Source organism: Pongo pygmaeus, chromosome X, assembly GCF_028885625.2.
Source record: "Pongo pygmaeus isolate AG05252 chromosome X, NHGRI_mPonPyg2-v2.0_pri, whole genome shotgun sequence".
NCBI lineage: Eukaryota > Metazoa > Chordata > Mammalia > Primates > Hominidae > Pongo > Pongo pygmaeus.
Genome location: NC_072396.2, coordinates 53,823,060 through 53,849,530, shown reverse-complemented (window position 1 = coordinate 53,849,530; position 26,471 = coordinate 53,823,060). Strand labels below are relative to the sequence as shown.

The window sequence follows — 26,471 nt, the reverse complement described above, 5'->3', positions numbered from 1 at the left end:
TTCCTTTAGCAGTCAGTGTGAGAAAGGAGCTGACATTTGCGGTTAGGTGTAAGGTGATATTCAGGAGAGAAAGTGCAAGGCTGCTTCGGGGCCGGTTCTCAGCTTTTGGAGAGACCCGCATGATTTCTGGTCCAGGGTACCTGTCTCTTTTTCCTCAGGACACTCCTGGGAGAAGCCCTGTTCATAGTTGCCCTTCAAGTTTCATTCTTCAAAAAATCTACTTCTGGGCCAGGCGTGGTGGCTCACGCCTGTAATCCCAGCACTTTGGGAGGCTGAGGCAGGTGGATCGCCTGAGGCTGGGAGTTCGAGACCAGCCTGACCAACATGGTGAAACCCCATCTCTACTAAAAATACAGAATTAGCCGGGCATGATGGCAGGCGCCTGTAATCCCAGCTACTTAGGAGGCTGAGGCAGGAGAATCGCTTAAACCCAGGAGGCGGAGGTTGCAGTGAGCCAAGATTGCGCCACTGCACTCCAGCCTGGTGACAGAGCGAGACTCTGTCTCAAAAAAAAAAAAAAAAAAAAAAAAAAAAATCTACTTCTGTTGATGTTCAGTCTCCTTTCTGTAGGAGACATGATCTTTTAGGCATGTTATTCAGATTCTGGCTTGAGGACCAGTCTGTGATCATTCAAGTTACTCCGCATTATCTCATTTCTGATGCATTTTGTATTTATTTAATTAGTTTTGCTTTCAGGGACAAACTTCTTGATCTAATTTCAGGTTCCTGGGAAGAGGCACCATATTGTTCCCCAGTTACTGCTTATGGGTGGCTTGGAGCATGGCAGGAAATCTAGTCAAGAGGCAAGCGCAGAAACTCCAACACAGCAGCTCCAAGGCCTCCATTCTTTTCAGTCATTCTGCTCTGTCTTCCCCATAAGTCCCCAAACGGTTCAGGAACTTTCGATATTCTGCCATTTATTCTCCCATCTTCCAGATTGCTTCTTTTTTTTTTTTTTTGAGACGGAGTCTCGCTCTGTTGCCCAGGCTGGAGTGCAGTGGCACGATTTCAGCTCACTGCAAGCTCCGCCTTCCGGGTTCACGCCATTCTCCTGCCTCAGCCTCCCGAGTAGCTGGGACCACAGGCACCCGCCACCACCCCCGGCTAATTTTTTGTATTTTTAGTAGAGATGGGGTTTCACTGAGTTAGCCATGATGGTCTCGATCTCCTGACCTTGTGATCCGCCCGCCTCGGCCTCCCAAAGTGCTGGGATTACAGGCATGAGCCACGGCGCCTGGCCAAACTCTTGTACCTGGAAGAAGCAACATTAAAGTCCCTGGTCAGATTACATGCCTGTTTTTGATTCAGAAAATATGGTTACTATCCTCAAAGCTCCAACAAGTTACTGTTTATTGGCCATCACTGCTGAGGATGGGAGTTGGCATATCCAAATCTCTTGAGAATCCTGGGGCCTAAGTGGCCTTTCATTAAGAGAAGGCTGGGCCAGGCGCGGTGGCTCATGCCTGTAATCCCAGCACTTTGGGAGGCCGAGGTGGGTGGATCACTGGAAGTCAGGAGTTCGAGACCAGCCTGGCCAACATGGCGAAACCCCGTCTCTACTAAAAACACAAAAATTAGCCGGGCATAGTGGTGGGCACCTGTAGTCCCAGCTACTCAGGAGGCTGAGGCAGGAGAATCGCTTGAACCTGGGAGGCGGAGGTTGCAGTGAGCCAAGATAGTGCCATTGCACTCCAGCCTGGGCGACAGAGCAAGATTCTGTCTCTAAATAAACAAACAAATAAATAAATAAAAGGCTGTGGGGAGTAGCAGGAGAAATCGGTCTCCTTTACTGACGTGGATTGATGAAGAGGGATCTAGTCCTTGGGTCTATTGCTTCTCCTTGTAGACAGCATAATCTAATTGATAAAAGAGTTAAACTTTGGGGTTCTGAAGAAATAGAATATTTTAAGGCCTAAAGATTGCTTGGAACTCAACTAACACAGCCCCATCAATTTACAGGTGAAGAACCAAGGTCCAGAGGGAAATGACTTGTCCGAGTTCACACTGCCAATTAGGGAATGAGCCATAAAAGGACCTAGCATTCTTTCTACCAGTCTATACTGCCTCCCAAAAGAATGGTGGCCCAGCTTCATGACCATTGGACAGTACATGAGCCTCTGAGGAGATGTAGGATAGCACTGATGATTGTTCTATACATAATGAATAATATGCTAAATGCATAAAGGGTGATGGACCCTGGGGTGAGCTGCACCCCCACATTGAGAGTCATATGATGCTGTGTACCCTCAAGCTAGTAAGAATCAGTCCATAGCGAGAATTGGTGAATTCCCCGCTCCATCGAGACTTGGAGTTCTTTTGCTCCCCTTTGCTGCCATCTTGAGGACTGTCACATATCACATAGAAATACTTTTGGAGCAGAGGTATATTTCTCATAATTTCTCAGATGAAAGAGCACTGGAGAGGAAAGGTCTGTTGGTGCCTCTCCGGCTTGATATTGAGGAATGAAGATAAGGGAACTCACCCTCATAGTGCGTACGTGCCCGGCACTGAGCTTCTGGTACAGTGGAGCGCGGTGGTAGGAACATGAGCTTTGGGGTTCACTCCGAGCTTCTCCGCTTGTGTGACCTTGGGCAAGTCATTTTGACCTTTCTGAGTCTCAGTTTCATCATCTTGAAATTGGATGAATAACCCCTACGTTGCAGGATCAAAGGAGATCATGTACAAAAAGAGGCTAACACTATGCCTGGTACATAGTAGGTACTCATAGTTTGTTCACAGTGATGGTGGGGGTGATTAGATGTGTTGCTTAAACCCTTAGGTAGATTGGGGCAAGTGGCCAGTCCACGAGCTCCTTGAGAGGTTGTATTCCCAGGGCAGGGCCTGGTAGACAGCAGACTGAATACATGTGTGCTGGGTTTGGGGGTAGGTGGGTGGTGAAGAGATCGGCCTGCTTAGAGCAGAGGGTTAGTGTTAGGGAGAGAGGCTGAGAGGCTTGGCCTCAGTTCTGTAGGCATCTGGGGAGTCATTGAAGTCAGGCCCCTCAGGCCTGGTACCTGAGAATAATTGGGCCAGGCCTCAGAAGCAATCTTGTTGCTGCAGAAGGAGATGGAACATTTTAATAAATGTGATAAGGTGCGCTGTGGCCCTGGTCCTCTGTTCCTTCAGGGGGCTGAGAAGGCTAAGGATTGGTGCTACTGGCATCTGTTGAGCATGTACCATGTGCCAGGCACTGTGCTAGGCTGAGCCTCACAGCCCCACCCCATAAAGGGAGTGACTCTCACCGCAGCCCACCCCCAAAGCCCCATTTTACAAGGCAAAGCACTGACACTCAACATAGTACCCTCCCTAGGATTCCATGGCTTGTGAGTAGTGGAACCGGGAGTGCTGTGGTTGCAGCACCCTGACGCTTGCCTGCCCCACCTCACCAGCGGGGCCTCCTTTCATTCTTTCAACAAATGCTCCCTTCTGAGGCCCACCTGCTCCTCTCCCTGTGTGTATCTCTGTCATTTAGCGCTTAGCATAGATGGACACTCCCCTCACTAAAGCCACGTCTTGGCTCTCTCAGCTGAGGACAGAGCCTGTGCTGTGTTCATCTCTGTCTCCTTCGCAGCATGAGTGAGGGTGGGAGGCCTGAGTTGAAGAAGGAGGAAGATGACAAGGGAGAAGTCCGTGTCCCACATGCTCCCACTTTCAACTTCCACGGTCCTCCTCCACCCCTTCCCTGCACGCAGTGGACACCAGCCCCACTGTCCTGATGCTCCCTCCCGTGTACACACACACACGCGCGCGCGCACATACACACACGTGTACACACGTGTGTGCACTCGCATATACACTCTCACACTCTTCTTGGGAAGGCATAGTGGGAGGGGAAGGGTGTGGTTCAGATTTCACTCATTCCCCGGTTCCCTCAGTGATGTCCCCAACTCCGTTCTCTTCTCTCGCCCTTCTTTTGCCTCTAAAGAGGCCTCACAATGAAAACGGCAGACCAGTGTAGTAGAAAGGAGCCCAGCGGCTGACTCATTTATCCCCTCAGCCTTGTTCTCTTCATCTGGAAAATAAGCAGGTTGGACCAGGCAGTTGGCAAAGCCCCTTCCATGGTGTTAATAATACCTGGCATTTGCCTACCGGGTTCCAAAGGGCTTAATTATCCCAACAGCCCCGTGAGGATCGGCCTCATATCACAAACGGGGAAACTGAGGCTCAGACTCAGAGAGGTGAAGTGACTTGCCCAGGTCTTGGGGCTGGTAAGTGGCAGAGCCAATATCTGAACCTAGGTCTTTCTGTGTTTCAAGCTTGGGCTTTGCCCCTGCCCACAGCTGCTGGCTGCCTCGAGGAAAGCCACGCTCCTCACTGCGATCCACTAGGCCCCACATGGTTGGTTCCTGGTGCCTCTTTGACCTCATTTGTGACCACTCTTCCCCCTTGCTCACTGCACCCCAGCACTACCGTCTTCCTCTCCATCCCTCCAACTGGCGAGGCACTCTACCGTCTCTCGGCCTTGCACTTGCTATTCTCTTCTCTCTGCATGAAATAACCCTTCCCCTCATTTTTGTGATGTGCATTAGGCCTCAAGGCCCCCAAAGCCACTCTACCTAGGGCAGAGGGAGAAGAGAGCATATACTGACTGTTTTGGTTTTTTTTCTCTGTTTCCCTTTCAGATCTGATGGTGAGAATTCCAGAACAGTCAGGTCAGTACCTCCTTTCTTTAGTACTAGTTGGGAGATGGGGCAGGGCCTGGGGTGGGGGCCTCTGGTTTGGAACTGCAGGATCCATGGGCAGGGGGAGGGGCCAACTCAAGGGTGTCTTCCCTGTTGGTATTGGGGTGGCTATGGAGTGGGGTGGGAGGGCAGTTGGGGGATGTGGCAGCTGTGGGGAGGGGGTTCAAGACTGTTCCTTAGTCTTTCTGACACTAGTTGACTTGGGGGCTTGGCTGAACACCATAGGGGCTCATAGGAGCTGCCCAGATATGAAAGCTGAGAGGTCAGCTCTGGACCAAGGACCTTTTCCACCTTCTCCTCCCAGGGTAAGAGGGCATGATCGATGCTGAGCTTCCCTGGTCTAGCGTTCACTTTCCACCCTGAATCTGTGCCAGCCCTGAGTAGTGGGATTTGAATGGACTCTGGATGTAACACATTCTAGACATTAGAACTATACATTATGGAGACAAGGAAAATTTTTTTGTGTGTGCTTGGTAAAAAAAGTTTACAAGCTTCAGTACGTTTTATTTTATTTTATTTTATTTTTGTTGTTATTGTTGTTACTGACCCATTGGTAGACATAGTAAGTTTTAAAGATGTGCTCAATCTGCCAGTTGGGGAGGCAGGAGTAAAACTTGGGTAAAGGTAAAGACAAGGGACCTTCGTGCATTTCCCAGGCCTTACCCCATCGAAGCTTCATGAAGACAGAGGTGTCAAGTATAGGGATTATATAGGAATGATGGGGGTGCTCAGGATAGGACCCACTCAGCCTTAACATCCAGGCTGGGGGCTATGGGATAGGCCACTGAGCTGAGCTGAGCCCAGGCAGCAGAGGCACAGATGGGTACAGTCCTTCCCAGCCACGGCTGCCAGTAGCATAATTGGCACCTTTGTGAAGAATAGAAAAAGATGTCCCTTTCAAGGGCACCCCCTCTGAGTGGCTCCATTGAGCATAGCACAGGTTGGATATCAGCCCCTGTTCATATCCTTTTGGCTGTGACCCTTTGTGCAAGGCACAGCTTGCCTGACTGTATGCAGCAGCCCTGGTCCTGTCATTCAGGCAGTGGATATGGGCTGGGGACAGAGGATGCCAGCATACAGACAAAAGTGTCTAATGAGACACACTCTGTTCTAGCACCCCAGACAGGGGATCTGGGGTAAACACACGGATACCCAGAGCCAAGACTGGGGCTGTGGGATAAACACACACTGAGGCCAGCTTTAATGCAATCAGTCCCAGTGTCCAGGAAAGGGGTTTGTGACAAGACATAATTAGTCCTAGCATGCAGCCAAGGAGCATATCATGGGCACAGCTTGTCCTAGCACTTAGGAAGGCACCTGTTTAGCAAAGGGAATAGATCTCACTGTCCCACCGTGGGTTTGGAGAGAGGCCACCCGAGCACGGGGCTCCTGCAAGCATCCCCGGTGATGCGCTTGCTACTTGTTGAAGAAGAAGATTGAAAACGTCTCTAGTTCTCAGCTCTTCCCAGCAAGGAAGTTCCTGGGACCTAGAGCTCAGGACATTTAATAACGAGCATAATCATAAGTCATGTGATGATATACATTTGGGCCTTTACAACTTACAGAAGTTGTCAGGGACTTTCTTTTGTCTGATCCTCCCAGTGACACTGTAGGTAGAACCTGGGCTGGCCTTATCATCATTGTTTTACAGCTGAGGAAACTGAGGCTCAGAGTGGTTACGGGTTTTGCCTGCAGCCAGGCAGCTAATATGTGGATTCAGCTAATATATGGATCCTGAGCCAGGATTCAAACCCAAGTCTGCCTGGCGCCAACCCAGAGTGCTACCCATACCATCACCACGGGAGCTCTCGACAGCCTGGCAGATAATAATCATCATCCTCATCCTCATCCTAATATTAGCAATTATAGCAATCATCATTTGTTCCTCACATACTAACAACTTGGAATATGATCTTATTTAATGCTCACAACAGCCCTAATAGGCATGGATTACAATCCCTGATTTACAGATGAGGAGAAAGAGGTTCTGAGAGAGTCAGTGCCTTGGGCTGTCTGGTTCCAAAGCCAGCATTTAATTTACTCAGACACGCTTCCTGACATCAATCCTGGGCCCAGAGTCAAGGAGGCTATAGGGGCCTAGAGGAGTCAGCATCTGGGAAGTGAGGTCAAACTCAGGCTATGGGAAGGGGCTAAAGCATGGCGTGTGTGGGGCAAGATCTTGACAACATGGTGGGAAGGCAACTTGAACTTGCAACCAGGGCTGGGTAGGGACCCACTTGTAAATTTTTGAATTCGCTCCAGTTAGGGTGAAGGAGAGCTTGCCGGAGCAGGCAGTGTCTGAGCAGGGCTGCCGGGGACTGCCGTGCAGATTTGCATAAGGAGGGTGTCCCCGGAGGTGGGATCAGCTTGTGGAGGAAAGCGACGGGGGTGAGTTTAGAGACAGGGAGCCATCCGTGGGGCTAAAATAGAAGATCTAGGCAGGAAAAGAGCAGTAAGTTCAGAACGCGGGTCAGGGCTGGGTCACAGCGATCTTCTGTCATCAGTGGGGAGCTGGGGAAGTTGGAGGAGAGAGGCGAGGCTCTGTGGCCTAGGAAGGGCAGAAACACTGGATCCACGCACAGGCCTCCATTTGGGGGTAGGTTGCTTTCTAGTTGTGTGACTGGACAATCTGTTCGTCTCTTGGAACCCCAGTTTCCTCATCTAATAAACTTCATGTGTGCGTGCATGCGTGTGTGGAGGGGGAAGGGCTAGGGAGGTAGAAGAAACACCGAGGAGAGGCGCTAGGCCTGGGCTTTTATGGGAACTGAATAGCAAGGAGAGAGCAGAGTCGGTAGATTGCAAGCCACCCTTGGCATGACCCAGGCCTGAGGGCTTCTAAAGTATGGGGTGCCAGAGGAAGTGTGGCGTCTAATTAGAGCTGAACAGTTGGTGATGGGGGTGAGGCATAGGCATGGGCAGAAAAAGGTGCCTGGACTTCTTGTGGATCGCTGAGAAATTGTCACAGAGCTGACCTAAAGGCACCTTAAGCCAAGGTCCAGAGAGGGCTTGGCCATGGCTCGAGGTCACAAAGCTAGCTAGCAGCAGAGCCTGCTTCCTAGCTGTGCACTCTTTGCAAAATCACTTAACTTCTCTGGTTCTTAGTTTCTCATGGGTAAAATGGAAACAATAGTCTTGACTTCTCTGGGTTGATGAGAGAACTTAAAGTAAAGCAATGCTCGGTGTGAAATAGTGGTGCAACAAACTGTAGTGTCCTCCGCTTTCCTCTAACCCAATCCATTGTCATATGCTATATAGTCAGGCCGGAAGAATGTGAACAGGTGTAGAACTTGAAAACAGAGAGGGCAGGAGGGGCCTATGAGGCCCTCACCAGAAGATGAGGGGGCCCAGGCCTAGAGGCACTGCTGCAGTGAGGGTCAGCCTGAACTTGTTGGCCCTGGGGACCAGGCTGGGTTGCTAGGCACACAAGGATGAAAGCAGGAGGAGGTGGCCTGTTGCTAGGGAAGGAGGGAGGGGGTGGGGGAGCTGCTGACACCCACGGAGACAGGGACGTCCCTATGGCAACGGGAGCCACTGCAGTTGGAGGAGAAGTGGGAGGAGGAGCCTCCCACTCTGGGCCTCAGTGCCCCAATCTGTCCTACAGGAGTTTGGATTAGATAATCTCTTGTTTTCACCTCTTGGCAATCTGGGATGGCCAAGACCTCATGAACCATCTGTGGCTCCCGCATCCACATGTCCAAGACACTACCCATCCCCAGAGCCGTCCAGCTGCGTCACCTCCCATGATGCCTCCCGTTTGGCTCAGCCTGGTTGCCCACCCTGCCCTGTTCCTACCACTTCCTTTGCCTGGAACCTTGCCACTTACTGCTTCCCAGTCTGGGGTTGCTGCAGACACAGATGAGCCAGCTCGGGCCAGCCCAAATGGGAGCGTGATGGTGGTGTAGACAGCCAGTTTGTGAGGACAGAAGTCTAGAGGAGTCAGAGCTGTATTCTGACAGTGGGAGAGAGGAGGAGGTACCTTTCCAGGAAGCTAAAGGGCAAGAAGGGGTAAGAGGTTTCTCTTCTCCTCCCCTTCCTCTCTGTGTTCTGCCGCCGCCTGGCCCAGCCCCAGGAAGTGGGTGACCCCTAAGCTGGCTGAGTGCCTGGTTGGCACTGAAATAAACTTGCCTTCTCTCTCTTCCCCTCCCCTTGCCTCTGTCCCCTCTGTCCTGGCTTTAATTAGCAGCCCTGGGGATGAGTCACTTGGCAGCTGGGGAGGGAGGCTGCACAGAGCTCAGTGAAGCTTTGACTCCTGCCCTGAGCCTTACGGGCAGCACCTCTGTGTTCATGCATGTGGGTGTGCACTGCTGCATGGCAGCGTGGTTGTGAAGAGCAAAGTGCAACACTGCATGCTGGCGCGTGGCCCTGCATGTCAGGGGGTCTGCAGAGAACAATATCTGGTTGCTGCTGCGTTTGTTTCTGTGTGCCACTGAATGTCAGCGTGTGTGAGCGTGTGGCTGGAGCGTGTGGCTGTGGTTGCAAGTGTAAGGGAACCAGGGAGCTTCTGGTGAACAAACACAAATGCTGGACAATTGCATTCACCCCTCTCTACCTAACTGTTCTTTATGCGATTTTGCTTACACAAACCCTGCACTTACATTCCCAATTTTCAATTGTCTTAGTCTGGGTACACTTTGTTGTGAGGAACGGAAGCCCACTCAAGCTAGCTCAAGAATAAAGGGCTAATGAGGGGGACTATTGTGAGGCTACATTTCACAGAATCTAAGAACAGTTAATGAAATACAGCCAGGCCTCACACCAACTGGAAGTGGGGCCAGGAAGTTGAGGACCAAGGTTGCTGTCTCGCTGTCTGCATCTCCTGGGCCCATGTCTCATCTTTCTCCATCTCTCATGGCTTGCCTGGCCCTGTAATCTCTTTTTCTTTCTTTCTTTCTTTCTTTCTTTTTCTTTTTGTTTTTTTTGAGACGGATACTTGCTCTGTCGCCCAGGCTGGAGTGCAATGCCATGATCTTGGCTCACTGCAACCTCCATTTCCTGGGTTCAAGTGATTCTCCTGCCTCAGCCTCCCAAGTAGCTGGGACTACAGGCGTGTGCCACCACGCCCAGCTAATTTTTGTATTTTTAGTAGAGATGGGGTTTCACCATTTTGGCCAGGATGGTCTCGATCTCTTGACCTCGTGATCCCCCTGCCTCGGCCTCCCAAAGTGCTGGGATTACAGGTGTGAGCCACCAGGCCCAGCCTATCATCTCTTTTTCATGGACTTCTCTCTCCGGACCAGCCTTCTCTGCTTGCCCACGGCCTGACATGGCCAACAACCTGGAATCTATGTGACCTTTTCCAGCTTCAGGATCCGCCCCTCCTGCCATTGGACTGCAGTGATCCTCCAGCCTGTGGTAACACAAGGCAGCAAGGGGCTGTGTGAGATAATTGATTCCCTTAGAATTGGATGAGAGGAGAGAGAGAAAACACTTGGTACTTCGTGTTTCTTCTGCAGTAAGCACAGTTTTTATGTGTACCCAAGTGAGGTCAGAGCTGGTCGGCTCAGAGGCAAACACTTGTAAGATGTTTTTGGTTCCTATTTTATAGCAAGATGACCTTTGCTCACTGTGCTTTCAAGTTCCATATCCTTGCATCAAAACATGCTGTTTTGTCTAAAAGTGCCCTCTTATTTTATGCCGAAAAAGCTTTTAAATGTACACTGAATATTATCATTGCTACCAGCTTGTGGTAATTTTTCATAACCTCAGAACAACTGGTATAAAGCTACTGATGGTACAGCTGCTACCCAGCTCTTGGTGGCCTCAGGAATTTTGATATTTTATGAGTTCAGTGACTGAATTTATAGTTACCTCCAGTATATAATTACAAGTACACATTATCAATGTTATCAGCTTGATGCTGGAGCTTACTTTTCCACTAATACAAACCCTGCAGGTTTTACATTAATTACAGAGGGAACTAATGACCCCTTAGACAAGTTTTCACCTATGAATAAAGAGTTTGGAATCAGCTGTGCCAGTAATGACTGTTCTCCAGACACAGGAGCGATGTCCACAGCTCTGGCCTTGGCCCTGGCCTCGCATCCTCTGGCCGAGACTAGGGGCTTCCCATCACCTCCTCAGAGGCCTCCTGACTCTGGCCTGGCACACAGCAGGTGCTGTTATTTTTAATAAAATTGATAGTTTTATTATTGCTATTAAAGCCATATTCCATATCTAAATGGTAAACCTAAGTGGGAGAGATTATCCCAGGTTCTGGGCAGTCTCCTTGAACTCCTCCCCGTGCCCTTTTCTCACTGTTCCAAATAGTAATAATTGCTTTGAGTCAGAAAATGTCTGCTAAATATCAGGTACTATTACAGAGCACTGGAGACACATTATCTTTAATCCTTGTGGCCACCCTGCCAAGTAGGGGTGACTTACAGGTGGGGAAACAAACCTAGAGAGGTAAAATGACTTGCCCCAAATTGTCCATCCACATATCCATTCATTTATTCCTTCATTCAAGGATTTATTGAGTGCCTACAATGTGCCAGATGCTGCTAAATGTGGCTGATAGGGTGGTGAGTAACAGCCCTGCTGTGATGAAGCCCACTGTCTGGTCAGGAAATAGACAAGGAGACAGACAATTACAGACAATTATAGGGGAAGTACAGGGTGCTGTGGGAGCACCACGGAAATATACCCAACCCAGCCTGAGGGCCAGGGAGGCTTCTCCAAGCTGACATCTAAGTGGAAGCTTGGAGCATAAGTAGAAGTTAGCCAGGGGAGGGGTTGGGTGAGGCAAGGTGAAGTGAAGAGTGTTGCAGGCCAGAACTGCGAGAAGAGTGTTTGGCACCCACATTTCTGAAGAACTAAGGGAGTATCTGCAGTGAGATGGCACTGTCATGAGAAACAGTCTCGTCTGGAAAGGGAGCAGAAGGTTTATCGGGAGGCTGGAACTGTGGCCCTGGTTGCTTAGGTCCAGAGCTGAGGAGCTGCAGGACCCAGTAACAGTTTACATGTGACAATTGTGGGCCTGGGAGCCTCCTGGGTCAGCCTGGCCAACAGCGGGCTGGGATTTTATTGGCCACAGTGCCCTCTAGTGTCCACCGGCCCACCTTGCAGCCTCCACCTCTGTCCATTGTCCAGGTGCCCTGTGCTGAGTGCTGGGGACACTGGGATGAACAAGACACAGCTCTCACAGAGCTCCCGACAGAGAAGGGGCAGCAGGCATCTGAACACAGTGTTGAGAGAAGCCGGCTGAGAGAAGAGCAGGGCGGAAGGACACAAGGGAGGTGACCCAAACTGCTTGGGTGGGATCAAGGCAGGTTCCCAGAGGGCACAACATCTAGCTGACTTTTGAAGAAAAAGGGGGAGCCAGCCAGGTGGGGAGATGACAGTGGGGGCACAGCGGGACAACAGAGGTACTATTACAGAGCATTTGACACACATTCTCTTTAATAAGGCTTGGAGCAGCAGAGTGTAGCTGAGAATTGCAGGTGCTTCTGTCTGGGTGGGGTGCAGGTTGAAGGTGGGGGGAAGGCTGAGACTAGCTGGAGGTGTGGGGTAGGGGCTAGCTCACAGAAGGCAGGCAGATGCCTGCCACCAGCTCATCATGGGCACTTAGTGAATGGAATCATATAAGAAGCTTCCCTACCCTTTGGGATCACAGACCCATCCGAGGATCTGATCAAAGCTAGAAATGTTCTCCCCAGAAATTAATGCTTTTCATACAACTTTAGGAGCTTCAAAGATACTCCCCACCCCACATGCCTGTCCACAAACCACAGGCTTCCAAACTGCTCTTCCTATAGATACGGAAACCCCGACAGAGGCCTCCAAGGCTCTGCATGCTGGGCCCCCACCTCCATCTCCAGTCTCGCCTTTCTCCCCTGTGCTTTTCCCACCCCGCCACGTCAGCCTCTTCGTGCTTGCTGGAAATACCACCTCAGGTCCTTTGTCCAGGTTGTTTCCTCTGCCTGGAATCCTCTCCTCCTGCCATCTCTACTTTTTGCTCAGTTGAATTGCATTAGTTGGTGAATGTCTGTCTCTTCTCACTTGGATATAAGCTCCGTGAGAGCAGGACATTGTCTACCTTTAGTCACTGCTGTATCCAGCACCGGGGACAGTGCCTGGGCCACAGTATCTGTCGAATAAACGCATGAAGGCCCTGCCAGTGTCCCGTGGCTGGGTCAGGCTCCTCACCCTTCATTCCTTCCTCCCTTCAGCCCCTGGTGGGTCATCATCTGAGTCTGTTCAGCATGCTCAGCTGTGACTGAATTCCAAAAGTGGTCCCAGGTTCAGGGATATTTTCTTAGAAATCTTCCTCACTATCCCTGAAACAAACAGGCTTCCCATGGGTCTCCTCTGCCTCTCTGGGAGAAGGGACAGACTCTGTCAGGTTCAGGCTGAGACTCTTTACCATGTGCACACTTTGTCTACCTACCAAATCCCTACAAGAACTGTGAGGTAGGAATTGCCACTCCTCTTCCATAGATGAGCAAACTGAGCTTCAGAGGGCTTACCCAGCTAAAAAGTGATAGGGTGAGGACTTGTACCCAGCTTTACCAGGCACCAAAGTGTAGGTTCTTTGTCTCACCAGAGAGGGAAAGGGGCTTACCCAAAGTCACACAGCATCATCCCTTAAAGCTACCACTACACTTTCTTTCTTTTTTTTTTGTACAGGGTCTTGCTCCGTCACTGAGGCTGGAGTGCAGCGGCATGATCTCAGCTCACTGCAACCTCCGCCTCTGGGGATCAAGTGATCCTCCCACCTCAGCCTCCCAAGTAGCTGGGACTACAGGTGTGCACCGCCACACCTGGCTAATTTTTGTATTTTTAGTAAAGACAGGGTTTTGCCATGTTGCCCAGGCTGGTATCAAACTCCTGAGCTCAGGTGATTCATCATCCCCCCCCCCCACTCCACTGCCCCCGGCCTCCCAAAGTGCTGGGATTACAGGCATGAGCCACTGCACCCGGCCCAGCACTACACTTAATGTCTCTCGGCTCCTGCCAGGTCAAGAGGGTTCAGCTCTTAGGGCAATAACTACAAATGGGCACAAGATGAAGCTGCTGCCGGAGCTAGGAGAGTTCCTCAAGGAGAGTTAAAAAAAAAAAAAAAAAAAAAAAGGCAGGTGCTAAGGCCAGAGCCTTGAGGACCAGGGCTTTGAGGGGTAGGCAGAGGGAGAGAAGGTCACCAAGGACCCACAGATGCCAACCTTGTGGTGTTCCGGAGGGCCTCTCTCTCTCAGTAGCTTTGGCTTTCTTGAGAGGAACCAGCTGCCCCAGCAGGGAGGCAGGAAGGCTGGCCTGTTGCCTGTCAGCTTCTATTTCTTCTAGATCACTGGCCCCCTGGCCCCTCCCAGGGCTGCCTTCTGCTCAGAACAGCCAGGGGCCTGGGCTCTGGGACCGTGAAAGGACAGGAGCACTTCGAGCTGGACCTGTGGTATTCTCAGGAGCCCTACATCCTTCAAAGCCAAAAAACTCTCTCCTTTCTCCAGTCCCACCCATGTGGAGGACAGAGATGTTGCTGTAATAGTCAGGCAGGGAGCCAGGGCACCTGGAGTCTACTCTGACCTGCTGCATGAACTTTAGTAAGACCCTTCTCTCCAGGCCTCAATTTGCCCATCCATAAAGTCAGGCTGGGCAGCTTACTTGGAAGAACAGCCTCTTGGCATTTCTTTTGATTTTCCCTCTTCTCTTCAGGAAGCATTTCTCTCAGCCAGTCTAGAAAACAACACAGAAGAGTGAGAGCTTATTGCAGTGGGAAAGAATGTTGGCCAGGGCCCCATCTTGATGCCCCAAAATGGGTGATTTGAATTGTACTTAATATGCAGAGTCCCAGAACAACTCCTAAACATAGTCTCTTTAACTGTGCTGAAAATAAGGGTATTTGTGAAAAGCTTCTGTGGAAAGGTTTCTGTACTCACAAGGTAGCAATATGGCTGAAGGGGCAGATTCCAGGTTTGGGAATAGCCAAACCGGGTCTTGATCTTGGGGTTCTGCCACTTACTAGCAGTATTACTTCACCTCTGTCCATCTCAATTTTCTGTTCAGGAGAATAGAGCCAGCGATACAAACTTGATGGGGTGCGTGGGGAGATTCTAGCAGAGGTGCGCTGAGGGAGCCCAGCCTGGGGTCTGGCCCAGGGGAGGGACTGTGAGCTCTCTAGGCCGCTTCCTCCTCGCTTCCTCCTCGGAGGAGTTCCCAGCCCTCCTGGAGGAGTAGGGGAAGGAGCAAAGTTTCCAGTTGCAATCTGGCCCGCAGCCCAGCTAGCCTGGCCCCGCCTTCTTGGTTCCTCCTTCTAGGGAAGGGCTGGGGAGGAGGGGGTGGTGACACGGTGGAGACACCGGCTAGGCCAGGGGGCCTGCCCTTGGGACAGGTCCAGACCCATGGAGCCCCCCGGGAGGAGCAGCAGGTAGGAACCTGGGCCCCGCAGCCTGGCCCCCTCCCTTCCTGCCCAGGCCTGGACCCAGTCCCTGGGCTGCTGATTCAGCAGCCTCCTGGCTTCCTGGTTCCTGGCTCCCTTCTTGGACTCTGAGAGGCCTTTGGCCTGGGGGAGGGAGCCAGTTCAAGTGGGAGATCCCATGGACATCCAGGTACCCAGCTCTGGAAGGACCCTGGAACCCTGAGCAGCACAGCCTGTGGCCTGTGAGGGGTGAGCTTGGCTCCTACCCTGCTCTACTAGCCTTGTGTGAGAGGCACTGCAGGGCTCCAGGCTCGCGGCCTCTGAGATTCTAACACCAACATTCCAGCAGCCTAAGGGTCTCTGAGTCTCAGATTCAAAAGAGATAATGAGTCAAGGACTTGGGCTGGAGACTGGCACCTGAGAAGCAGTCGCCCTGATGATGATTAATCCAGAGCCTTCGATAAGAAGAGTCTCAGATTCAAAGATTCCCTGTAAGGTTCTGAGATTTGGACATCCTCAAATTCGCAGCTGGCCTGGCCCGCAGCCACGTCTCCTGGCTTTTACATGGGGTTTTGAATGGCCAGGCCCTGACCACAGTCTGCCTCTGTGGGCTTGTGGGGGACAGGGGCTGGCTGACCTGGAGGGGTCGGCTCCACTCCCAGCTTGCTCTGGCTCCGGCTGACTGGCATACCTCTGGCATCTGCGCTGCACTGGGTAGGGCAGGGACCAGGCCCTCAGCCTCCCTGCCCTGCTGTGCCTCCTCCTCCCCTTGGCCATTCTCCGGACTTTAATTGCAGGAGGCAGGAGGTGGAGGGGTCTTTGGACCCTGCACTAGGGGTGGTGGGGGTGCAGCATCAGGGGTGGAGTGTGGGCCCTGCCTTGGGGTGGGGGGTAAAGCACTGGCCTTCAAAGCAAAAGACTCCTACCTGGAACCACCCCATCCTCTGCCTCACCCACTCAGCCCTGAGTCCCATCCTGTCACCAAGACCACTGAGACCTTGTCAGCCTCCTCCGCCCTCACCCTCCTCTGCTCTGGCACTCTCTGCCTCTCTCTGGCTTCTCTCTGTGTCTTCTGTCTCGCCCTTTCTCTGTCTCGCCCTTTCTCTGTCTTTCTCCTTTTCTGTCTCTTTCGGTTTCTCTCTGTCTCTCTCCTCTCTTCCTTCAGTGTTCCCCCTACCCACCCACCTGGGTTCTCCCCCTTCTTTGGGCCCAGAGCTTCTCCTTCCTCCATCCCTTCCTCCCTTCCTGTGAGGGGTCTTCTCTCAGGGGAGCCCCCATGCATCTTTCCCCCTTCTCTTTCATCCCCCCTTCCCCTCCCGTCCTCCCTACCCCTGTGGCGTCTGGTGTGAGGAGGGCTCCCTTCCCCCTTCCTTGCTGTGGTGTCCCAGCGTCTCTGTGGCTGAGGTCCCCACGGAGTCACCTGGAACACAGGAGGTCCAGCCCGGCTCTTTCGTCTCTACTGCCCCCTGTTGTCGTTGTGTTCTGTATGTGGTTCGAGTGCCGTCCTCTCTTTCTTGACTTTGTGGTTTTTTTCTTTTTTTCTTCCTTCCTTCCTTCCTTCCTCCCTCCCTCCCTCCCTCTCTCCCTCCTTCCTTCCTTCCTCCCTCCTTCCCTCCTTCCTTCCTTCCTTTCTTCCTTCCTTCCTTCCTCTCTCTCCATCTTCCTCCCTCTCTCCCTTCCTCTTTTCCTTTCTCCCTTCTTGTCTTCCTTCCTTTCCTCCCTCCCTGCCTCCCACCCCTTCTCTTCCATTTCCCATCCTCCATTCCTCCCAGCCTTCCCTTTTCCCCTCCCGCACTCACTCTCACCTTCTTGCCCCCATCGCCCACCCTGCCACTTCCCTCCCTCCCTGTCTCTCTCTCTGTCTCTCTCTCTGTCTCTTGCTGTCTCTCAGGTCCACAGCGTCTCATACTCTACACCAGTATTGCTGTCCTACTCAGGTCCTTGACTCCATGAAGCTTACCCCCTCAGGCAGGCTGGCAGAGAGCAGGTAAGAGCTAGACCCATCCCTCCCCCAATTCCTCCTCCTTCTAGACAAATATACGGTGTCATTGCCAGCCCCTCCCACCTCCCTGAGCCCCCGCTGTGCCTGTGGAATGGGTGTCCGAGTGTATGAGGAGAGTGCCTGGAAGATCAGGTCAGCAGACCAAAGAGGACATTTGGGATCTATCTGTAATTTGTCCTTCCTTAAAACAATCCTTCTCTAGAGACCTGCCCCAAAAGGCCTGAGTGGTTGGTCCTAGACTATGTGATATTCCAGCTTTTTTAAAGAATGAATAGGAGTTTGCCAGTTGGATAGACTGAGGAAGGGTAGTTAGGCAGAGGGAACAATCTGCCCATATCTTTGGAGAATGTTATTTCTTTCTTTCTTTCTTTTTTTTTTTTTTTTTTCTGAGACAGAGTCTTGCTCTGTCACCCAGACTAGAGTGCTGTGGTGCGATCTCAGCTCACTGTAGCCTCTGCCTCCTGGGTTCAAGCAATTCTCCTGCTTCAGCCTCCCTAGTAGCTGGGATAACAGGCATGCGCCACCACACCTGGCTAATTTTTGTATTTTTCTTTTAGTAGAAACGGGGTTTCACCATGTTGGCCAGACTGGTCTCGAACTCCTGACCTCGTGATCCGCCCGCCTTGGCCTCCCAAAGTGTTGGGATTACAGGCGTGAGCCACCACACTCGGCTGGAGAACATTATTTCCAAGTTAATTAGAAAACCTATTTTATGTTTTCTAATTACAACTCAATAAAAGGAAATATTAACAGCAACAGCAAAAAGGCTAGGCCCTCCTCCCCATTTGAAAGTTTAAAAATACTTGTGTTAAAGAGGAAATAAGAGTGGAATTTATGGACTATTTAGAATAAATGTCAGTGAGAATACTACAAATTAAAACCTATAAAATATGGGCACAGGGATTCCCAGAGGAAAATTTATAATCTTAATTGCTTTTATTAAAGAACAAGATGGTTTAAATTAAATGGACTAATTATTCCACTCAAGAAGCTAGAAAAAAACAACCAAAACAAAGCAGAATAATTACTACAAATAAAACCAGAAATTAATGAAATGGAAAACAAAAGATTTGATAAAGTATTAATAAGTAAGTAAATATGACTTTTGGAAAGACCAGCTCTACCTAGTTTGGTAGACATTCTTTGGCAGATATGACTAAGAAAAAGGCTAAATAAATACATTAAGAAATAAGGAAGGGGATTTAACCATAGATTCTAAGGAGATGAAAAAAAGTTATTATAAGAAAATATTGGGGCCAGGTGCAGTGGCTCACGCCTGTAATCCCAGCACTTTGGGAGGCTGAGGCAGGCAGATCACGAGGTCAGGAGATCGAGACCATCCTGGCTAACACAGTGAAACCCTGTCTCTACTAAAAATACAAAAAATTAGCCGGGCATGGTGGCGGGTGCCTGTAGTCCCAGCTACTCGAAAGGCTGAGGCAGGAGAAGGGCGTGAACCTGGGAGGCAGAGCTTGCAGTGAGCCGAGATTGCACCACTGCACTCCAGCCTGGGCGACAGAGTGAGACTCCGTCTCAAAAAAAAAAAAAAAAGAAAAGAAAAAAAGAAAATATTGGTTGGACGCAGTGGCTCATGCCTGTAATCCCAGGACTTTGGGAGGCCAAGGTGGGTGGATCACCTGAGGTCAGGAGTTCGAGGCCTGCCTGGCCAACATGGCAAAACCCCGTCTCTACTAAAAATACAGAAATTAGCCGGGCGTGGTGGTTTGTGCCTGTAATCCCAGCTACTAGGGAGGCTGAAGCAGGAGAATCACTTGAACCTGGGAGGCAGAGGTTGCAGTGAGCCGAGATCACACCACTGCACTCCAGCCTGGGTAACAGAGCGAGACTCCGTCTCAAAATAAAATAAAATAAACATTGTATATACTTTTTTTTTACCAGTAAATGTGAAGATATAGATGAATTGGGTGGTTTTCTAGGAAAATGTAAATTACCAAAGTGACTTAAGGTGGGACAGGAAACCTGGATAAAATGGAAAAGTATGGAAGAAACTTAAAAGATGGTCAAAGTGGCCGGGCATGGTAGCTCACGCCTATAATCCCACCACTTTGGGAGGCCGAGGCGGATGGATCACGAGGTCAGGCATTTGAGACCAGCCTGGCCAACATAGTGAAACTCCGTCTCTACTAAAAATAAAAAATAACGAGTAATTAGCCAGGCGTGGTGGCAGGCGCCTGTAATCCCAGCTACTTGGGAGGCTGAGGCAGGAGAATCACTGGAACCTGGGAGGCGGAGGTTGCAGTGAGCTGAGATTGCGCCCCTGCACTCCAGCCAGGGCAACGGTGTGAGACTCCATCTCAAAAAAAAAAAAAAAAAGAAAAGACGGTCAAAGTTTTTTCCCCAGAAATGGTACCAGGTCCAGTTGGTATTCTGGAAGTTCTGGTATGATGGAAATTCTAGCAAATCTTGAAAGATCAGATAGTAGGAAAAGATAGATAGCTTCCCAGTTCATCCCATAAGGCTAGTATAACTAGACAGGTTTAAACAAACAAACAAAAAAAAACAACTATAGCCTAATGCCACATATTAATAGAGCAACAACTATTTTCAATAAAAGATTATCAACTGGAATCCATCAGTGTATTAAAAGAAGAATATATTGTGACAAATGAAAGTTTGCCCCAAGAGTGCAGGGATTGTTCAACATTAGGAAATGTTATTGTAATTTATTGTATTAAGATATTAAAGAGAAAATATCATATAATCATCTTCATAAATGCTGAAAAGTGATCTGATTAAATTATACATCTATTCTGCTATATTGGGGTAGTTTGTTACACAGTAATACATGACTAATATAGTAAGCTAGGAATCATGGAAACTTCCTTAACTTGGTAAAGAATTTTTATCAGAAACCAAAGAGAATCATCAAATGTAACAGTGAGGCCCTAGATACATTTCCATTGATTTCAGGAACAAAATAAGGATGGCTGCTATCACTGTTATTGACCAATATTTTTCTGGACGTTTTAACCAGTGGGATTAACAAAAGAAATACATGGTATAAATGTTAGAAAGACAGAGTTAGAATTAGCATTATTTGAGGATGGTATGATTGTCTACTTAGATAATCGAAGAGAATAAAATGAAAAATTAGTAGAACTAAGAAGAAAAGTCAGTGCAGTGAGTAGACACAAATAAATATACACGCAAACCATTAACTTCTCTGAGTACCAGCAATAACTAATTAGAACACATAGTAGAAAAGATCCCATTCACAATAGAAAAAATAATTCTATAAAATCACTATGAATTTACAAGAAATGTGAAATACTTCTCTATAGAAAACTATAAAATTTAATCAACGGCTGTAAGAAGACTTGAGTAAAACAAAGTTATATCTTGTTCCTGGATGAAAAGAGTCACTGTGGTAAAAATGACATTTTGTTCCCAATTTGGCCAAAACATTCATTGCATTCCTTATTAAAATTTCAATGATATTTTCTTTGGGATTTGAGTGATTGGAGTTTAAAGTTCATTTGGAAGAGTAAATGTTCATGAATCACTAAGAAAATTTTGAAAAAGAATGCAGGTAGCCGGGCGTGGTGGCTCACGCCTGTAATCCCAGCACTTTGGGAGGCCGAGGTGGGCTGATCACGAGGTCAGGAGATTGAGACTATCCTGGCTAACACGGTGAAACCCCGTCTCTACTAAAAATACAAAAAAAAAAAAAAAAATTGGCCGGGCATGGTGGCGGGCGCCTGTAGTCCCAGCTACTCAGGAGGCTGAGGCGGGAGAATGGTGTGAACCTGGGAGGCAGAGTTTGCAGTGAGCCAAGATCTCAGTCTCAAAAAAAAAAAAAAAAAAAAAGAATGAGGGCAACTTGTTGTTCTGTTAGATATAAACTTACCATAAAGCTGCAATAATTTCAAATGTTCTATCATCACAGAAATAGAGGACTACAGACATGAAACAAAATAGAGAGTTTAGACACAAACTCATGTTCATATGGGAATTTAATTTATGACAAAAGACATCTCAAATCAGTGGGGAGTCAATAAATGAGATGGGACTATTGGTTACCCATTTGGGAAAAAAAATTTAAGTGAAATCCCTGTCCCATATGAAAACAAATACAGGCCAGGTGCAGTGGCTCATGGGGTTACATGCCTGTAACCCCAGCACTTTGGGAGGCTGAGGCGGGTGGATTGCTTGAGCTCAGGAGTTCAAGAGCAGACTGGGAAACATGGCAAAACACCAAAAATACAAAAATTAGTCAGGCCTGATGGCATATGCCTGTAATCCCAATTCGGCAGGATGAGACAGGAGAATCGCTTAAACCCGGGAGGTGGAGGTTGCAGTGAGCCGAGATCTCGCCACTGCACTCCAGCCCTCCAGCCTAGGCAACAGAGGGAGACTCTGTCAAAAGAAGAAAAAAAAAAGCCAAAAAAGTACCAGAAAAGAATCTGGAATATTTTAATAATATTAGGGTGGAGAAAGCCTTCCTGAGCATGACTTAAAAACCCATAAGCTATAACATAAAGAGTAATAATTTTGGCTACATTAAAATTTAAAACTTCAGTGTGGAGAAAGATACTATACACAAAATTAAAACATAAACAGGCTACGATAAAGTATTTACTACACAGCTATCAGGCAAAAGGTTAATATCTCCGCCTATATCTATATCACCTTCTGGAAACTAGTAAGAAAAAGATACAAAACCCATTCAAAATGGAGAGATAACATGATATGGCAATTCAGGGAAGAAACGGACAATTAGCTAATAAAGGAGAAAATATGCCCAAGCTTACTAATAGTTAAAGAAATGCAGCTAAAGCAGGGCGGGTGCGGTGGCTCACGCCTGTAATCCCAGCACTTTGGGAGGCCGAGGCAGGCGGATCACGAGATCAGGAAATCGAGACCATCCTGGCTAACACGATGAAACTCCGTCTCTAGTAAAAATACAAAAAATTAGCCGGGCGTGGTGGCGGGCGCGTGTAGTCCCAGCTACTCAGGAGGCTGAGGCAAGAGAATGGCGTGAACCCGGGAGGCGGAACTTGCAGTGAGCCGAGATTGCGCCACTGCATTCCAGCCTGGGCAACAGAGCGAGACTCCGTCTCAAAAAAAAAAAAAAAAAAAAAAAAAGAAATGTAACTAAAGCAATGAAGTGCCATTTTTAGGTTCCCAAATTAAAAATATTGGAAGGGTTCTGGAGAAACAGAACCTCTCAGATATCTTGTGCAAATTGGTAAAATTTTTTATGGGGCTAGTTTGTCAGTTACCACCAGAATCCTAAATGTCTGTATTCTTCCATGCTGAGAACCATATCCTGGAGCTAGATTTCTCCAAGGTCTTGCTTCCAGAAGGACCCCAACTTGGCCAGCCAGAGGCCTTTTCTGAAATACCACAATCCAAACTGCAAACATAAGCCAGACTGTGCAACTCTTTATCACCTGCCCTTGTGGGATATCATTCTCAACCAACTGTTAACTAAAAGGTGCATGATATATGCTTCTCAAAAGAAAGACAAGATTATGTGAGTAGGAATAATCTTTCTTTGTAGCCAGACTGCAAACATGCAAAAAAAGTAACGGAAATAACTTTTATGTGCACTTTAAACAAAATGTGCATTCCTTTGACCTAGCAGTTCAACTTTTAAGAATCTAACCTTCAAGAATACTTGGAGACATATGCAGAGATGTTCAGTGCAGCATTGCTTGCGATACTGAAAAGTTAAAACAACCTAAATGTCCATCAGTAGGGAATAGATCTTAGTCCATGATATACCCATATTATGGATTACTCTGTAGCAGATCCAAAGAAAAAGGTAGCTCTCTATATACTCGCACAGCAAGATCTACAAGACTTACTGTTACATGGAGAAAGCAAGTTGCAGAACAGAGTTTATAGTATGATCCCATTTTTGTAAGGAAAAGAAAACCCCCATAACAACAATGAAAACATGTTATGAACACCCTGTCATAATTTCAAAATTACTGGCCTTTTTCCTTGGTCCCATTTCCTTGCTTTTATTAATTCATTTCCCTCCTCCTTTATACCTTCTCCCTGTATCCAGCTGTTCAGATTTTGTTTAGATCCTTTTAATAATTAGCTCAGATACCACCTCATTCATTCAGCAAGGATTCTGTCTTGCCTGCTTTAGATTAGGCCTTGTGCTGACCTTTGGTGGAATATTGGAATGAATTGTATCTGATCCTGCTGTCATGGAGCTGAAGTCTAGAAGGGAGAAAGGCACATAGACAATGACACCATAGTGTGATTTGGGATGGGACAGAAGTAGGCCCAGAAGGCTGCCAGATGAAGGGCAATTAACCCCATCTGGGAAAGCTTCCTACTGGAGGGGACGTTTGTACTGAGTCTTGGAAGAGTACTAGCTTTCCTTCATCCCCTTCCTCCACCAGAAATGGTCTTGTTCACTCTTTGGCCCTTCCAAGCAGGATGACGTCATAGGGGAAAAATAGTGGAGTCAGTACCTTTATTCAAGTCCGAGTTCTGCCACTTACCAACTCGGTGACTCTGGGCAAGTCATTTATCCTCTGAGCCTCTGTTTCCTCATCTATGTGATGGGGCTAATGCCAACTTACCTCTTAGGGCTGTCTTTAGGATTGGAGATAATGCATGTAAGGCTCCTGGGTGACTGTCAGCTCTAGAAGAGGAGGGACTACCTGTGTCTTGTTTTCCTCATAGCCAACTGTGTAGCATTGAATTGGATTCGATCTCAAAGCTGTGTGTATCTGGAAATGGTTCTGGAGCAAAGAATGGGCCTGACCATAGCAGGGCTTTGGGATGAGAAGGCTGAGAGGAGTACAGGGTACATGGGTTGCATCATAAGAAGACAGAACCAGGTGCCTGGTCTTGGCTTATATAAAGGTGATGCAGGAGGGAAAATAAGAGTAGGCGTTCCTGGGAAAGGGATTCCAAGTAGGGAGTTCTGGCCCTAGTTCTTGGTCCTCTTCTACTGATACCATCTCCTAATCTCACAGTCCAGAGCAGTGAGGCATGGTGGACCACTACTTGCCATGGCATTCATGGCAATCTCAATCCCAACTTTGTCACTCACTAGCTGGCTGACCTTGACCAACTCACTTCACGTTTCTGAGCCTAGTTCCTTATCTGTTAAACAGGACTCAATACCACCAACATCATGGGGTTCATTTACTGAATGAGCTGAGCTCATTCAGATGAATGCATTCAGAATTTGAGTGGCTGGCACATAATGGGTACTCAGGAAAGAGTAGCTATTATTAGTGTTGATTTCAGTAGATACTTTTGGAGTACTGCTGTGACCAGGGTCTCTGTTGGGTAACAGTTCTTGCCCTCCATGAGTTCCCAGTCAGTCAGGGAGACTGAGAAGGGCTCTGACAGAGGAGAACACTGAAGGGTATGGAAGCCCAGAGGAAGGAATTTGGCCCTGTCTGGGGCTGGTACAGGTCAATTCAGCCTAAGAGCTGGGTCTTAAAGGTTAAGTAAGAGCCAGGGGCAGAAGGGTGAAGTGTGGAAGAGCATTCCAGGCAGAAGGAATAGCATATAGCATGTGGAAAAGAAACGGGATGTTATTGGGAAGGGTCAGAAGTTCCTAACCTGGGGTGCATGGGTCTCAGATGGGCTTCAGGAACCCCACGAACCTCCGGAAATTGAATGCAAAATGTTGCATGCGTATACGTATGTGCATTTTTTGGTGGAAGAGATGGTCCATGGCTTTCATTAAATTGGTAAAGGGGTTTGCATTCCCCCCAAAAAGGTTGAGAACCAATATTGTTGGTGACAAAGTGTCAGTTGAATGGATTCTAAATAGGAGAGTAATTTGGCAAAATTTGTGTTTTAGAAACATCACATTAGCAGTCAGTATGAAAAATGGGTTGTATGCAGGGAGACCAGCTGGAAGGCCTAAACTGGGGTATTGGCAGAGAAGAAATGGATTTGAGCAGGGCTACTGTGTTGCACGACTCCAATGAGCACCATTTGCTGAGAAGCATTTTAATTTCAAATTATAGAATCCAAATCCTTTGAGAGTTATTAATGAGATAGACTCAATAGAAGTGTCAGATGATATAAACTGTTGTGGATGTATAAGGTGAGGGAAAGGGAAGAGGCGAGGATGAGTCAAAGTTAGCAGAGGGCCAGAGGGACATGAGCCCATGCCAGGGTGATAGTGCAAGGGGAAAAGGGAACCTCTATTAATGCTCACCCAGCATCCAGAGTCCTTAGTCTCAGACATACTTACTAACTTTCATCCTACCCCTGGTTCTCAGAGATCCCAAATGACACTGGCAATACTCATTTAGAGATCCCAAATGACACTGGCAATACTCATTTCCCTGCGGATTTTGCAGAGGAATTACTTTTGCTTTGTGAGTTAGGTCAAGTTTCCTGAAGAAAGCTGTGTTTAAGCCAGTCATTCAAGGTCCATGAGGATTCTGAGAGTTAGAGATGGGGGAGGAGGTGCTGACAGTGTCCGCAAAGGCCTGGAGGTGAGCGAGGTGAAATCAGACATTGGAGGGTGCAGAGGTCAGGCTTACCTCAAGCAGCTGTCTGAAGAGTATAGGCTTTTTATTTTATTTTATTTTTTTTGGTAGGCAGTTGGAGAGCCATGAACAGTTCTTGAATAGGAAAAGATGAAAAGTGACATGATCAAATTAGCATTTTAGAAGGGAGATGAGGGAAGAGGCTATGCAGTAATCCAAGGGAGAGAGAAGCCAAGGTCGTGGGCATAGAGCCGAGGAGATGGATTTGAGAGGTGATCGGGAGGAAGAGAGGACTGGAGTCAGAGACTGAAGAGGTAACCGGGGAGAGAGGAGGAGGTGGAGATGACAGAGGCTGGAGTTCGCAGTAAGTTCGAGTGTTCATGCCTGGCACTGGATTCATTCATTCACTGAATATTTATCGAATGCCAGGCACCATGTTGGGCACTAGGGGTTTAGCACTGAACAGAACAGATGCCTGTCCTGATGGATCTTACAGTGAGTGAGACAGATAAATAAATAAACAACTAAATGTCTAGAGTGTATCTGATGTCGATAGGTGCTATGAAGAAAAATAAAGCTGGGGTGATAAGGTAGAGAATATTGAGGTGCCTTTTGAGAGGGAGGGCGTCTCTGATGAGGCAGTATTTGAGCAGAGGCTTGAAGGAGGTAAGAGAGTGAGCCGTGTACCTCTCAGGGAAGATGTTCCAGATAGAAGGAACCGCAGGTGTAAAGGCCCCGAGGCAAGAGTGTGTTTGGTCTGTTTGGGGAGCAGCAGGGAGACCAGTGTGATGGGGAAAAGGCTGAAGAAGGAGCGAGAGGAGTAGAAGATGAGACGGTAGGGGCAACATCACAGTCTATCTTTTAGAGCTATTTAGGAGGTACAGTCCACAATAATTGGTGACTGACTTGCTAAGGGGGCAGGAAGAATCTAGGGTGACTCCAAGGTATGTTTTGGGCTCAGGTGACTGGATGAATGGTGGTGCCTTAAGGAC

The 26,471-nt window shown here is 48.5% G+C and overlaps 1 protein-coding gene across 9 annotated transcripts in view; it reads left to right on the top strand.

Annotated features, from left to right (window-relative positions):
- Nucleotides 1-26,471, top strand: part of IQSEC2 (IQ motif and Sec7 domain ArfGEF 2) — an 88,607-nt gene that overhangs the window by 24,875 nt on the left and 37,261 nt on the right. For 3 of the 9 annotated variants that reach the window (XM_054471685.2, XM_063660680.1, XM_054471686.1), the window contains exons 1-2: nucleotides 14,890-15,039; nucleotides 16,922-17,017. In XM_054471685.2, coding sequence (XP_054327660.1) covers nucleotides 15,014-15,039; nucleotides 16,922-17,017 — 122 coding nt within the window. In that variant the 5' untranslated portion in view covers nucleotides 14,890-15,013. Of the gene's footprint in view, nucleotides 1-4,622; nucleotides 4,653-14,889; nucleotides 15,040-16,802; nucleotides 17,018-26,471 lie in introns of those variants that run through there. The other 6 variants (XM_054471682.2, XM_054471683.2, XM_054471684.2 and 3 more) reach the window with 4 other exon arrangements.